The 16239-nt window shown below is 53.4% G+C and overlaps 1 protein-coding gene across 1 annotated transcript in view; it reads right to left on the bottom strand.

The window, feature by feature from the left end:
• Positions 1–7168, bottom strand: part of MYBL2 (MYB proto-oncogene like 2) — a 30295-nt gene extending 23127 nt beyond the window's left edge. Inside the window, exons 1-2 of the mRNA XM_062204232.1 lie at positions 7102–7168; positions 4313–4406 (exon numbers count right to left, since the gene is read on the bottom strand). Coding sequence (XP_062060216.1) covers positions 4313–4406; positions 7102–7121 — 114 coding nt within the window. The 5' untranslated portion in view covers positions 7122–7168. The remainder of the gene's footprint in view (positions 1–4312; positions 4407–7101) is intronic.
• Between the last annotated feature and the right edge of the window lie 9071 nt (positions 7169–16239).

Below are 16239 nucleotides of genomic sequence, written 5' to 3'. Positions count from 1 at the left end.
ATAGGAGTATTTGGAATAGCAGTTAAGATGGTACTTGGGGGGCCCGGTGCTGTGGTGTAACAGGTAAAGCTACTGCCAGCAGTGCCAGCATCCCATATGGGCACCGGTTCAATTCCCAGCTGCTCCATTTCCAACCCTGCTCCCTGCTAATGTGCCTGGGAAAGCAGTGAAGGGTGGCCCAAGTCCTTGGGCCCCCGCACCCGCATGGGAATCCTGGAAGAAGCTCCAGGCAACTGGCTTCAGACCAGCCCAGCTCCAGCTGTAGTGGGCATTTGGAGAGTAAACCAGCAGACAGAAGACTTCTCTCTCTGCCTCTCTGTAACTCTGCCTTTCAAATAAATAAATAAATCTTAAAAAAAAAAAAAAACAATGTCACTTGGGACATACTTGCTCATATCAGAGTGCCTGAGTTCAAATCCCAGCTCTGCTCCCATTCCAGCTTCCTGCTAACAATGTGCACTCCAGGAGAACTGCAGGTGATGGCTCAAGTACCTGAGTCCCTGACACCCATGCGGGAGACCTGAATGGGGTTCCTGGCTCCTGGTTTTGGTCTGGCCCAGCCCCAGCTGTTACAGGCATTGAGAGTGAACCAGCAGATGAAAGATTTCTAATAATTGAAATTTTTTAAAAAATATGATATACACAAAGAAAATGTGATAAAGGCATCAATGGAATACTACTCAGTCTTAAAAAAAAAAAAAAAAAGGAAAAGCAGAGGCTAACGTGTGCCACGGATTAAACCACCACTTGCCACACCAGCATCTCATAGCAAAGTGTGGGTCCCAGTCCCGGGCTATTCGGCCCCGACGCAGCTTCCTGCTAATGCGACCAGCAGAGCAGGAGACGGCTCAGGTGCTTAGGCCCCTGCATCCATGTGCAAGACCTGGATGGAGCTCTGAGCTCCTGGCTTCTGCCTGGTCCAGCCCCAGCTGTCAACAGCAATTTGGGGAATGAGCCAGTGGATGGAAGTTCTGTCTCTCTCGCTCGGTCACTCTGCCATTTGAATAAGTACATAAACAAGTCTCTAATTAAAAAGAGAAGGCAAATTTAAAAAAAAAAAAAAGGAAATTCTGAAACGTACTAGATGGAACATGGACAACCCTTGAGGACATTTTGTTCCATGAAATAAGCCAGTCACAGAAGGACAAGTACTGTGTGCTTCCAGTCACGACGTACCTAGAGCAGTCAAAGCCACAGAAACAGAAAGTAGGCACCTGGCAGCCAAGGGCTGGGGAGAGAATTAGTGCCTAAAAGATATAGTTTCAGTTCTCAGAAAACAGAAAGCTTCCTAAGATCTGCTGCCCCACAGACCATGGGGAATACTTAACACTGCCATACTGTGCCCTGAGAAAGGGTTAAGGCCAGGGCTGGGCCAGGCTGAAGCCAGGACTAGAACTCTATCCAGGTCTCCCAGATGGGTGCAGGGGCCCAAGCACCTGTGCCATCTCCCACACTGCTTTCCCAGGTGCGTTTAACAGGGAGTTGGATCAGAAGTGGACTTGAACCACCAGCACGGCAGGTTGTGGCTGAACCCACTAAGCCACAACATAGGCCCCCACACCAATCTCTTAGCCCCAGGCCGCCCCAAACTCTACTCTACCTACACAGATTAGTGCATACAAAACAGAAGGAAAGCTTCCCTTAGCCAGGGGACTTAGAGAGGGACAGGGGAGCTGTCCAAACCGGGAGGCAGGGCTCCCCTGCTTTAACACCTCACTTCCTGGGGCCGGAGCTGTGGTGTAGTGGGCTAAGCCTCCACCTACAGTGCTGGCATTCCACATGGGCACTGGTTCTAGTCCCGGATGCTCCACTTCCAATCCAGCTCCCTGCTGTGGCATCAGAAAGCAGAAGACGGCCCATGTGCGTGGACCCCTGCACCCATGCAGGAAAGTCAGAAGAAGCTCCAGGCTCCTGGCTTCAGATCAGCTCAGCTCTGGCCATTGTGGCCATTTGGGTGGGGAGTGAATCAGCAGATGGAAGACATCTCTCTCTCTGCCTCTCAAATAAATAAATCTTTAAGAAGGGGGAAAAAAACCTCACAGTGCCAGTGGAACAAGCCCAAAGCTTCACAACAGAACCTCAGGGCCCTGCAGGGATTGGTCCCGTTCTATCTTTTCATCGGCATCAACCATTCTGCCCCTGCGAGGACCCTCCCCTCCAATCGACTCTGGGCACTATGGCTTTTTCTGCTGGGACACATCCCCACCTCGCCACACAGCTTGTCTTCCTGGGGGCTGAATTTCCAAATTCTCACCCCGGCTCAAAGGCCACGTTCTCCATGAACTTTCCCTACGTCCTTCAAGGAAGTCACCTCTCCCAGCACAGGTATCTGCACGCTCCTGGCTCTCGCGTGGGACAGGCAACTCTCAGCCCCTGCGTGCCATGGGCCTTGTGCAAGACACGAATGCAGATACAACAAGGAGCACAACGGACACCACCCCGGGCATCACGAGGTTCTGCGAAGACGCGGCATCCTGCTCTGGATGAAGAACCGATCCGTTTATTCTCCTGAGCCCGCGAGAGCTGAACACGTTACATCTTCCCTCCTCGGACCCCAGTGGGATGAACAGGAAAGATCTGCTCAGCACACATCTGAACAAACACCGTAAACAACTGAAGAGGGTGTTACAATTATCCAGTAAAGACCAAAAAAACCACAAACAGCCAAAAATTTTAAAACCTGCAAAATTAAACATATCAAAGAAAACAGAGGCAGAATAAAAAGGCCAGGCACGGGCACTGTGGCACAGCGGCACCTGTATTGGAGTGCCTGGGCTCCAGCTTCCTGCTAATGTGTGGGAGGCAGCAGGTGATGGCTTAGGTACTTGTGTCCCTGCTACCCACGTGGGAGAAGGGGATAGAATTCCCAGCTCCTGGCTTTGGCCTGGACTGCCCTGTCTGTTGCCTCCATTTGGAAATTAAACCAGCAGATGAAAGATCTGTCACTTTTCCAAATAAATAAATAAATATTAAAAAAAAAAAAAGATAAGGCCAGGGGCCAGCACTGTGGCAAAACGGGTTGAGCTGCTGCCTTCAACACCAGCATCCAGTAACACAGCATGCAGGTTTTTGAGCCCCAACAGCCCACTTCCAATCTAGCCTCCTGTTAATATGTCTGGGAAAGAAGCAGACGATGGCCCAAGTATCTGCACCCTGGACACCCATGTGGGAGATCTAGATGGAATTCCAGGCTCCTGGCTTCAGCCTGGCCCAGCCCTGGCTGTTAGGACCATTTGGGGAGTGAACCAGTAGATGGAAGATCTCTCCATCTCTCTCTCTCTCTCTCTCCATATCATTCTTTTAAATAAATAAAACAAAACTTAAAAAAAAAAAAAAGGGCAGTAGGAACCTGTTAAGAGAAAGGTCTAGGGGCTGGCTCTGGGGCAGAGCTGCCGCCTGCAGTGCTGGCATCCCATATGGGTCCCAGTTCAAGTTCCGGCTACTCCACTTCCAACCCAGCTCTCCGCTATGGCCTGGGAAAGCAGAAGACGGCCCAAGTCCTTGGGCCCCTGCACCTGCATGGAAAGATCCGGAAGAAGCTTCTGGCTTCTGACTTCGGATCGGCGCAGCTTCAGCTGTTGTGGCCAATTGGGGAGTAAACCAGCAGGTGGAAGACCTCTCTCTCTCTCTCTCTGCCTCTCCTTCTCTCTGTGTGTAACTCTTTCAAATAAACAAACAAACCTTCAAAAAAAAAAAAAAAGTCTGTTTCTATAAAACTAAACATACACCTATCCCATGACCCTATCTAAATATCTTTCCTAGAGAAATGAAAACACACCCACACAAGACTTAGCCAGAATCCCCGTAACGGCACTATGCACAACAGCTAAAAACCATTACCATCCCAGCATCCATCAACGAGTCAAACGTGCTGTGTGTGCCTATCGCGGAATACTATCCAGCAATAGGGCAGGACAAACCCAGGTGAGAAAGGTGACGCAGAGGCTCAGCCAGCACCTGGGACGCTCACGTCCCATTCGTGTGCTGGTTCGAGTCCTGGCTATTTCACTCCCCATCCAGCTCCCTGCTAATGCATCAGGCGGGCAGTGGAAGACGCCTGAACACTTGGGTTCAAGCTACCCAGTCTTAGTGATGCTCAGCCTTTCAAATAAATCGATCTTAAGGGGGAATAAAAGTACAACCAGCATCCATGATGGTATGGCACATGCCAGCTCCAGGGACACTACAGTGAGGGCCCTGAGAGGGCTTCCTGCACCCCTCAGGACTGACAGCCCCCCAGCTCAGCTCTACAGCCGGGCCCCGGGCTGCCAGGAACCCTCACCTCCAAGGCCAGAGCCGCGTTCTCACTCACCTCCTCGTGGGTCCATTTAACCTTGCACTTGCTGTCTCTCTGCTCCAGCACGTCAGAGTCGGTGTCCTGGCAGTGCAGCTCATCCAGCTCCTCTCTGTGGGGAGGGCACGCTGAAGGTCAAGGGCAGCACATCTACACTTACACAGCAGAGGTGTGTGGCCAGCGGCCGGCCCAACTGAGCAAAGGTTTGGGAGAAGTGAGCTTTTACTTTTCCTACTTCTGAAAATATGAGCACTTCTGCCTTCCTCATTTTTAACTGAATAGGGTTATAGGCTTAATTTTTTCTGTTGTTTTATTTTCAGGACCACTTTACTGATTTCAAATGCTACAAGAAAAAAAAAAAGAGCTAAGATTTCATGTACAATACGATACTCAAAGCCAGACTCCCGCTTTAATATTTTGCCATTTAGAGACTTACAGATTAAAACTGATGATGGCTGTAATCCTTAGGCACTAGGATTTTATTATTACTTATTTGGGAAAAACATTTTAAATACATTCTCTCAATAGTTGTTCATTTTTGCATTTCCCTAAACAAAGGCATAGTTAATGGAGAAAAAAAAATCATAAGCAACTTTGAATTCTGGATGTGTTAACTGTGTAACAGGCAACTTCCCAACTGCTCCAAAAAAAGTCCTCATACGTATTCAGCGTATCAGCTCCCACTATCTCCTCCAAGGACGTCAAGACTGGAACCCCCCAATCACAGGCAGGACCTGCATCAGGTTACCTGTGGACGATGTTTCCAGGCTGGGCATTTGTAAACGGGGAAGGGCCAGATTTTCACAGAAGCAGGGAAATACAGGCCTCTGTGCCCAAAAGGCAGGCGGCTTCCTTTACGTCCCATACCTTCTCCAAAGCTCTGCACTGCTTGTCCCAGTCACTCTTCTGCTCCCATGGCACACTGCAAACTCTCTCTCAAGCCCTTAAGTTGAAACTACCCATCCTACCGCCACCCACAGCTGTCTCCATAGGGCCTGCACCGGGGTTGGCACCACAAGCCTTTTAGAAATGTCTGCGCAGGGGCCGGCACCGTGGCTCAGTACATTAATCCCCTGCCAGTGGTGCTGGCATCCCATACAGGTGCTGGTTCAAGTCCCGGCTGCTTCACTTCTGATCCAGCTCTCTGCTATGGCCTGGGAAAGCAGCGGAAGATGACCCAAGTTCTTGGGCCCCTGCACCTGCATGGGAGACTTGGAAGAAGCTCCTGACTTTGGATCAACCCAGCTCTGGCTGTTGCGGCCATTTGGGGAGTGAACTAGCAGATGGGAGACATCTCTCTCTCCCTCTGTCTGTAACTCTAAAAAAAGAAATGTCCGCTCGGACAAGGACTGGATACACGAATGAGTGAATGTGCAAGCTGCTATCAGTTAAGACATGCTGATTACATTTTTTGCGAAGGAGAGGAAGGGATGGCGTCTGAACTCAGCAATACATCAATCACGGCAGGATCTGGAATGCTACCTTGCCTGTCATTCCTAACCCAATTCCTGGAACCTCGACCATCACCAAGCAGGCAAAGACCGCCAAGACAGGGAGGGGAGGAAGGTGCTCCCAGGCCCCTTCTGACAGGAAGTGCACTCGCATGCTCACTGGCTCCATTTAACGCAGGGGAAACTGAGGCGCACGGTGGTTATGCCACCTGCCAAGTCCAGGAGCCAAGGCTCTGAGAACCCCCTGAGCACCATACCTTTAAGCCCTCACCCTCAAATCCCAGCCTGGAAAAGCAGAGGCCAGTGAGTGCCCTTCGGTGTGCTGGGCTCTGCTCCAGGGCAGGGCGAGTCAGAGGCCCGGCGGGAAGTGGGGCACGGGGGCACCAGAGTGCCCAGGCCACCGAACAGTGCTCCACGGAGCCCCAGGGGAGCGGCAGCAGAGAACCTGGGGTCAGCCCAGGGCCATCACTCCAGCAACAAACACCTTCTGACGAATCTCAAATCAGCACAGGGACTGACAAGTGCCTGACCAGGAAGCCACTGGGCACTGCTGTGGCCCTGGAACCTGGTGCCTAAGGAAGTCGGTCCCTGGCTCAGGGGCCTCGACCGCCCTTCCAGGGACCAGACGCCCCCCCAAGAACAGGCTCCACGGGGAACTTACCACTCCCACACCCCCAGCCCGCGGGGACACCGGGCAGGACCCCCAGGGTGGGAAAACGCCGCAGCGCGGCTGGGGCACACAGGTGTAGGTGCAGACCCGGGGCTGGGCTCCAGGCCGCCGCGTATTCTCTGGGGGGACTAAAATGGAGACCGCAGTTCCTGCTTTCGCCCCAGGGGCCGCGGGCAGAGCCGTCTCCGCCTCGTCGGTCTCTCCACCCGGGCTGCCGGGAAGGGAGGTCTCGGAGACAACACCGCGCCGGGGCGCAGCACGCAAGCGGGAGACAAAGGAGCCCCCTCCTCGCCCGGGCACCCCTCTCAGGACGCGAGAGCCGGCGCCCCGGAACCCACCGGCAACCGGGACCCGAACCGGGAGGTCGCCTCCCAGCCCAGCCCAGGCCTTCCCAGCTGACTCCGGCCGTCCCACCCCCACCCCGCAATTAGGCGGGAGACAGATGACATCACGCCGGACTTGGCCCGAGGCCCAGGAGACCCGCGCGGCCCGGCCCCGAGGCTCAGCAGGTCCGGGGAACCGAGCGAGGGGCCCCCAAGGAGCCTCGGGGGCCCGGGACGCTCCACTACCCGCGGGAATCCCCTCCCTGCCCCGATCCGGGACCTCTGGAGAGGGTGGCGGTGCGGGGGTGGGGAGGGGGCTGCAGGGGGAGGGGAGGCGTCCCCAGCCCGCCCGGTTCGGCTCACCCGCGCGTCCGCCGAGACATCCCCCCCGGCCCGGGCCGCGCCGCGCTCGCCCGCCCGCCGGCTGAGCCCGGAGCGGGGGCCGGGCCGGGGTCAGGACGCGGGCTGCTCCGGCCGCTCCGGGCCCCGGGCCGCGCTCGGCGGCGTCAGCACGTCCACAGGTCGCACCGCCCGCTCGGAGGAACTGCAGCGGGGCCGGCGCGCACAGAAGCACTTTTCTATCTCCCGCCAAGCGCGTCGGCGCCGCCCGGGCCTGGCGCGCGGGCGCGGGGGCGGGGCGACGCGGCCGGGGGCGGGGCGACGCGGCCGGGGGCGGGGCGACGCGGGCCGGGGCGGGGCGACGGCGATGCCTGTGCGCCTGGGCAGGTGGCTGCACCTTGCCGGGGCCCGGTGCCCAGCGCGGACGGCCTTGAGTGGCCCTCCAGGCGAGGACTGAGAAGAGAGAGCGCACCGCGGGGATGAGAGGCCGGGTGGAAGCCACGCGCGGGCAAAACCCAGGCTGCAGCGTCCCCCGGGGCGGACCCTCAGCCCCACCTGGCCGCCGCTGCGCCCTCGCCCCCGGCCCAGCTTCAGTCTCCTGGCTCGGAACGACCCACCCTCGTGGAATGCGAGCCCGCCCCTGTGTCTCGGGAACTTGGACCTCTCCTCTCTCCCGCAGGGTAAATTCCTCCCTCCGGAGTCGGGCTGACAGGATTCACCTAACCCTGGGAGAGGGCACGGTTTTTTCTGCCAAAGGCCATTTGGATAATTACAGCATCCACAGGCGCGACAAAAGACAAAAGCGTAGATTGAATTTGGAGACGACCCGCCTGCGGCGGCCAGGCCCAGTGGTCTCGGATATGGCCCGCGGGCCGGATTGCTCCTGGCCGAAGGCAGCAGCCTCCTGGCGCTAGATTGCTCCAGGCCCTGGGACCTGGAAGCGCCGTCCTTCCACCTGGCAACTTCCTGTCTCCTTGGCGGAGTTCCCTGCTCACCATCTGCCTGTGGCTCTGCCCGTCTGCTCCTTTGAACCGTGAGCACTCAGATCCACGCAGCTTTCAGGTCACCCCCGTGACCCAGAGCCCAGAACGCGGCCTGACGTAGAAGGTCCCAGGTAAAGGTGTGGCTACCACCTGCTTAAACTCCTGGACATTTAGCAAGGATTTTCCATTTCAGACCTAAGTTTACTGGGTACCTACTGCGTGTCTGGCTGGGGGGGGCTTCCTGGCAGGAGAGCTGAGACGAAGGCAACTGAACTCAAAGAGCAGGAGCCAGCGCAGCCCAGGCCCAAGCCCAGCCTCCTGGTCCCCGCCGAGGCCTCTGGTTGTCCTGCTGGGCTGACCAGCCAGCCACTTGATTCAAGGCTTCCTCACCCACTCCCCTCTTAAAGTAACTCGCGTGGATGGCCCCTGGGCACTGCTAGCCAGACTTCCTGGGGTTCCATTCCCAGTCCTCCACTTACAGGTTTCCTGATCGCAGACAAAACACCTGGCTCCCTGTGCACCCTGTCTCTGCATCTGTACTGGCCAGTTCTCTGTATAAAGTTTAGTTTTTTAAAAATTTATTTGAGGCCGGCGCCGTGGCTCACTAGGCTAATCCTCCGCCTTGCGGTGCCGGCACACCGGGTTCTAGTCCCGGTCGGGGCACCGGATTCTGTCCCGGTTGCCCCTCTTCCAGGCCAGCTCTCTGCTGTGGCCCGGGAGTGCAGTGGAGGATGGCCCAAGTGCTTGGGTCCTGCACTCCATGAGAGACCAGGAGAAGCACCTGGCTCCTGGCTTCGGATCAGCGCAGTGCGCCGGCCGCAGCGCGCTACCGCGGCGGCCATTGGAGGGTGAACCAACGGCAAAAGGAAGACCTTTCTCTCTGTCTCTCTCTCACTGTCCACTCTGCCTGTTAAAAAAAAAAAAAAAAAAAAAATTTTATTTGAGGCCGGCGCCGTGGCTTAACAGGCTAATCCTCTGCCTTGCAGCGCCGGCACACCGGGTTCTAGTCCCGGTCGGGGCGCCGGATTCTGTCCCGGTTGCCCCTCTTCCAGGCCAGCTCTCTGCTGTGGCCCGGGAGTGCAGTGGAGGATGGCCCAAGTGCTTGGGCCCTGCACCCCATGGAAGACCAGGAGAAGCACCTGGCTCCTGCCTTCGGATCAGCGCAGTGCGCCGGCCGCAGCACGCCAGCCGCGGCGGCCATTGGAGGGTGAACCAACAACAAAAAGGAAGACCTTTCTCTCTGTCTCTCTCTCTCTCACTATCCACTCTGCCTGTAAAAAAAATGTATTTGAAAGGCAGAGAGATCTTTCATTTGCTGCTTCACTTCTCCCCCCCCCCCCTCCCCACCAGCCTCAACAGCCAGGGCTGCACCAGGCTAAAGCCAGGAGCCCAGAACTCCATTGGGGTCTCCCACATGGTGGCAAGGCTCTAACTACCTGAGCCATCACCTCGTCACCTGCTGCCCCTACATTAGTAGGAAGCTGAAATCAGATGCCGAGCCAGGAACTGAACCCAGATACTCTGATATTGTAGGAGGGTGTCCCAAGCACCTGTTCCCTGTGCATAAATTTTAATTCATTTAATCCTTATTAACATCCCTGTGTCTTAGATACTAATATTACTTCTTCAAGCAGTTGGAGAAACTGAGACACAAAAGTCCCCGCACCTGGGCAGTGTATTACAAGGGAGAGGAAAATGGGTTCCCCCATCCTTCTAAGGTTCACTGAGCTATGAGTTAAATTGACACAAGACCGACAAGAGGAAAAAAACATTTAATTTTGTGCATATGCACTTGAGAGTTGATCAGATGACTGAAGCTCTTAAAACACTGTGTGCTGTGGGAGGGGGCTGGGCGTGGCGCTTCTGGGGTGGGGGTGGGAGGGTGCGCAGAGGAACTGAGCGCTGGGCGGAGGTTGTCCTGTTTTGCAGTGGAGGGCTCCCAGGTGGTAGGAGTTTCTTTGTTTCAGCTACTTTACTAAATTTCCCGTAAGGCGCATGGTTCCTCCACAGAAGATGATTTCTCAGGGCCACTCTGGTGTCTACAGTTTCTTTCAGACAACCACATGCCCCCCCAAAAAGTACCAGCGTACGTCAAAAAGTCTGCGGAAAAAGGAATTAAAGGATAAGTTTAAGGAGCCGGTGTTGTGGCAGAGCAGGTAATGCCACTGCTCCAAGTGCTTCAATGGCACTGCTTCGAGTCCCAGCTGCTCCAATTCTGCTCCAGCTCCCTGCTAATGCACCTGGGAAAGCAATGGAAGATGGCCCGGATCCTTCTCCCTCTCCTTCTCCCACTCCCTCTCCCTTATAAAGCGATAATTTAGGGTCCAGCCTTGTAGCACAGCGGGCTAAGCCACTGCTTGAGATGCTGGACTCCTACATCCCGAGTCCTGGTTTGAGTATCATCTGGTCCGCACCCAATCCAGTTTCCTGCTCATGCATCTGTGCTTCGCCCCTTGCCATCCTTGTGGGAGACCCAGACAGAGCTAAGTTTTTAAAGATTTATTTATTTATTTATTTGAAAGAGTTACAGGGTGAAGGAGAGAGAGACAGAGTTCTGCCATATGCTAGCCTACTCCCTAGATGGTCACAACAGCCAGGGTTGGGCCAGGCTGAAGCCAGCAGCCAGAAACTCCCATCTGGGTTTCCCGGGTGGGTGGCAGGGGCCCAGGCATGTGGCCATCCTCCACTGCTTTCCTAGGCACGTTAAGAGGGAGCTGGATCAGAAGTGGAGCAGCCAGGACCTGAACCAGTTCTCATATAGATGCTGGTGTCACAGTCATCTGCTTAATCCACTGTGCCACAATGCTGGTCCCCCCAAAATTTTTTTTGAAGTTCACTTTTGAGAAAAATTTGTGAAATCCACACAGGTTTTGTCATAATACATCTTTTTAGTGAACTTTGAAGACCTCTGGTGTACATGGATTTCAAAATTTTTTCACACCAAAATAAACTTTTAATTCTATTTTCCACAAAATGTTTTAAATGACTTAACTTATTTGAAAGGCAGAGTTAGAGAGACAGAGAAAGACCTTGCATCTGCTGGTTCACTACCCAAATGGCCATAACTGCCAGGACTGGGCTGGGCTGGGCCAGGTCCAAGCCAGGAGCCCAGAACTCCATCCGGGTCTCCCATGTGGGTGGCAGGGGCCAAAGAAATCAAGCCCATCTTCCACTGCTTTCCTAGCACACTGGTAGGAAGCTAGATTGGAATGGAGCAGCCTGGACTCCAACTGGCGCTCATATGGGATGCCGGCATTGTGGGTGGCAGCTTAACCCACAGCAACACCACACCAGCCCCTTCCACAAAACATTTTTGAAATGTCTTCATATATTGTAGAGTGGCACGTTCTGGTCTCCCGTAGTCACATTTTGTGTCCTGAGCCCCAGCATTCTGTTCCTAATCACTACATTGGTACCTGCTTAAAAGGTGGTTATAGAATTAAATAACTTAAAAATTCACAGTGCAGAGAACAGTCCCTGGCTATATTAGGTATTAAATGAAACTACTATACTACTGTTAGCATTATTACCGCTGTGATCCTTCCATTGCCCTCACACTTGGCCCTTGAGGCCTAGGAAGCTGCTTTGCATGCAACACACACTCTTACATGGATTTTTAGTCCCATTTCAGACACAGGCCAGATCTGCCCCCGCGGGGCAGGTGTTTTGCCCAAGGCAAGAGGTAGGGAGCACCTGCAGAGTCCACCTGGAAACAAACTGGGGCCATTTGACCAATAAAGCGGAGCCGTAGGAGCCTGGAGTCAGTGGCGAGGCAGGCCGCAGGAAGATCACTCTGATGCCAGATAGAATCTGTTGCTGTCTGCAGGCAGCTGTCATCCTGCACACAGGCCCTGGAAAGAGGGCTCCCGGCGTCCAGGGCGAAGCCCCCCGGGCACAGTCTGATAACAACTTGCAGAGCGAACTCGCCTGCGAATCTTTTCCCGGCTGTGTCATCCTTGGACAGGGAGGCTCCAGCCATTTGGTCATTCCATGGTCCGTCCCACCTCAGGCTCCAGACCTAGGGCATGGCCCTGTGTTGGAACGACAAGGATGAAACTGACTCTAAATGCCTGGGGCCAGCACCGGGCTGGACACGGAACAGACAGATGCCAGGTGAATAAGCAGGGTCACAGGCCCTCTGGCTGAGGTCTTCTCCTCCACCTCCTGGGAACTTCCCGTTCCTGTCCTCCCACCCTTCCTCCACCTGCAATTTTAGTGTTTTCTCACCATGTGCGTTTTTTAGCGTCAGAGTTTATTTTTACTTACTTATTTATTTTGAGAGAGAGCACCTATCTACTGACTCAGTCCCGAAATGCCCACAACAGTTGGAACTGGACCCAGCTCTCAAACCAAGTTCCCACTTGGGTGGCAGAAATTCTGTTACTTAGGGGCCGGCACTGTGGCATAGCAGGAAAAGCTGCCGCCTGCAGCGCCAGCATCCCATATGGGCACTGGTTCAAGTCCTGGCTGCTCCACTTCCAATCCAGCTCTCTGCTGTGGCCTGGGAAAGCAGCAGAAGATGGCCCAAGTCCTTGGGCCCCTGCACCCACGTGGGAGACCCAGAAGAATCTCTTGTTTCCTGGCTTCAGATCGGTGCAGCTCCAGCTGCTGCAGCCAATTAGGGAGTGAACCAGCGGATGGAAGACCTCGCTCTCTCTCTACCTCTCCTTCACTCTCTAACTCTTTAAAATAAATAAATTTTAAAAAATGGGGCCAGTGCCATGGCGCACTAGATTAATCCTCCACCTGCAGCGCTGGCATCCCGCAGGATTACCCAAGTGCTTGGGCCCCTACACCTGCATGGGAGACCTGGAAGAAGCACCTGGCTCCTGGCTTCCAATTGGCACAGCTCTGGCTGTTGTGGCCATCTAGGGAGTGAAACAGCAGACAGAAGACTCTCTCTCTCTCTCTGCCTCTCTGTGGCTCTGCCTTTCAAATAAATAAATGAATCTTTTTAAAAATATTTTGAAGCAAAGGAATATTTTTCCAGACACTTTAAAAAGTATTTGATTGGACTGGCGCCGTGGCTCACTAGGCTAATCCTCCGCCTGTGGCGCCGGCACACCGGGTTCTAGTCCCGGTCGGGGCGCCGGATTCTGTCCCGGTTGCTCCTCCTCCAGTCCAGCTCTCTGCTGTGGCCCGGGAAGGCAGTGGAGGATGGCCCTACTCCTTGGGCCCTGCACCCCATGGGAGACCAGGAGAAGCACCTGGCTCCTGGCTTCGGATCAGTGCGGTGCGCTGGCCACGGTGGCCATTGGAGGGTGAACCAATGGCAAAGGAAGACCTTTCTCTCTGTCTCTCTCTCTCTCTCTCTCACTGTCCACTCTGCCTGTCAAAAAAAAGAGTATTTGATTGATTTATTTGAAAGGCAGAGTTAGAGAAAGAGGGCGAGACCTTCTATCTGCTGGCTCATTTTCCAAATGGCTGTAAAGGCCAGGGCTGGGTCAGGCCAAAACCAGGAGCTTGGAATTCCATCCAGGTCTCCCACCTGGGTGCAGGGGCCCAAGTACTTGGCCATCTGCTGCTGCTTTCCCAGGTGTATAAGTAGGGAGCTGGGTTACTACTAGCAAAGTAGAAATGGGACCAACGAAATATTCAGATCAGGAAACAACAGCTCAGGGGCCAGCACTGTGGCATAGTGGGTAAAACCACCACCTGAGATTTCAGCATCCCATATGGGCACTGATTTGAGTCCCGGCTGTTCTACTTTCTATCCAGGTCTCTGCTTATGGCCTGGGAAAAGCAGCAGAAGATGGCTCAAGTACTTGGGCCCCTGCCACGCACATCGGAGACCTAGATGAAGCTCCCGACTCCAGCTTGGCTTGCTCAGCTCTGGCTGTTGTGGCCATCTGGGGAGTAAACCAGGGATGGAAGATCTAATTCTTCCTCTGTCTCTGTAACTCTGACTTTCAAATAAATAAGTTAATTAAAAAAATAGTTCAATGTTACTGGGGAAGACACCATATGCCAGGTACCATACTAAGAGCTTTATGGCCATTTTGCATTTAATGCTCATCACTGTGTGAGGCAGGTAACATTTTTAAATGATTTATTTATTTGAAAACGAGAGTTACAGAAAGGTCTTCCATTAGCTTTACTCCTCAAATGGCAGCAACGGCTGGGTGGGAGCCAAAGCGAGGAGCTAGGAGCTTCAGCCAGTCTCCCTCATGGGTGACAGGGCCACCCTTCACTGCTTTTTCTCAGATATTAGCAGGAAGCTGGACCAGTGCCCACATGGGATGCTAGCATCGAAGGCAGTAGCCTTACCTACTGTACCACCTCACTGGCCCCAGCGGGTAACATTTGAAGAAAAGCAAACTAAAGCACAAGGATATAAACTCAGTTAAGCTGATCACACAGCTAGGGCTGATACCTTGAAGCAAAGCACCTACCATCTGAAGTGTAACGTTGAAGAGTAATGTTTGTGAAATGCTGAGGGGCTGGTGTTGTGGCGCAGTGGTTAAGATGTTGCCTGCAATGCTGACATCCCAGATCTCCCATATTGGGGTGCCAGTTCGAGTCCCAGCTGCTCCACTTCCAATCCAGCTCTATTATTTTGCCTGGGAAAGGAGTAGAGGATGGCTCAAGTACTTAGGCTCCTAACTTGTCTTTGGCCTGGCCCAGCCCTGGCAGTTGCCATCTGGGGAGTGAACCAACAGATGGAAGATTCCCCCCACCCCCACCTTGTAACTGCCCTTCAAACAAATAAATCTTTAAAAAAAGAAAATGCGCCATGAAGATTGAAGCTGGGTTGCAGCCAGTGGCTGGTCATGAGACACTCTAATCACCCATAGTCTCCAGAAGTTTACCAGCCAAGTCAACATTAGTAAGAACATTAGCTCTTACCACCCACCCAGCAGTCATTGAAGGCTCTCTAGAGCTGCGTGATGGAGGACTCTCCAAGGCAGCCAATGCAGGCAGTGGCACAGTGCACGGCAGGCAGGAGGAAGATCAGGAAGTACTCAGGTCATCTTCCAGGGGTAAACAGCAGTTAAGACACCAGTTGGGGTGTCTACATCCCCAAATGGAGTGCCTGGGTTTGAGTCCTGGCTCTGCTTCCAAGTCCAGCTTCCTGCCAGTGTGCACACTGGGAGATAGCAGGTGATACCTCAAGTGGTTGGGTCCCTGCCACCCACGTGGAAACCTGATTGGGTTCCCTGATCCTGGCTTCAGACTGGCCTCGTCCAAGCTGTTGCAGGCATCTGGGGAGTAAATTAGTGGATGGGAGATTCCCGTTATAAATAAATAAAAGGTTTTTTTTAGAAAGTCACTTTTCACTTTTCTCACATCACAATCTGACCCATCTTCAAATTGTATTGGTTTTTTTCCCCCAAATGGTATCGAGGAGCAAGAGCACAAGCGAAGATGCTCAATGTCTTGTCATTAGGGAAATGTAAATTCAAACAGCATCAGCTTTATCTGCTTACTAAAACAGCTAAAATGAAAGACTCACCATCCCACATACTGGTGAAGACGGTAGCCAGCAGAATTCTCAGGTGCTGCTGGTGGGAATGTCAAACTGTACAATCACTTTGGAAACAGTGTTAGCAGATTCTTAAAAACTTATAACCCAGCTATTCTAAAAAGAAATTGTCCACACACAGACTTTTACATAGTTTAATTTGCAATAGCCCCCAAACAAGCCAAATGTCAATAAACAGATGACTGGGTGAATAAATTAGATAAAAAACAAACATACCCATACAGTGGGATACAACCCAGCAATAAAAAGGAGTAATGCAATATATATGAATTTCAAATTAATTATGCTGCAAGAAGCCAAAGAGAACACACTGTGATGTAATTATACACAACTCTGGAGAACGCCGTCAATCTACCGGACAGAAACCAATCTGAAGTGACAGTGGCTGTAGAGAAAATGGAATGCTGGAGGACACAGAAGTTCTGGGGGACAATGGCCAAGCTCCACATACATGACCTTAGGAGTCCCTGCTAGTTACTGGTCCAAAGGACAGGGCCATCAACTCTGCCTGGGTCTCAGGAACCACCTCCAAACCCCTTTAACCCATGGAGAAGCGGGATTGGAGAGGAGTGCGGATCTGGGCTACTTCGTGGGCCCTCCAGGTGCAGGCCCGCCCCACCCTCTGCACTTGACATTCCTGGCATCCGCAGCGTTCAATACCCTCAGTTCTGTTTCCTAACCGGTGTGGCTGCATGG

This window comes from Lepus europaeus, chromosome 10, assembly GCF_033115175.1.
Source record: "Lepus europaeus isolate LE1 chromosome 10, mLepTim1.pri, whole genome shotgun sequence".
In the NCBI taxonomy this organism is placed as follows: Eukaryota; Metazoa; Chordata; class Mammalia; order Lagomorpha; family Leporidae; genus Lepus; species Lepus europaeus.
This window is presented reverse-complemented; position numbering and strand designations above follow the sequence as displayed.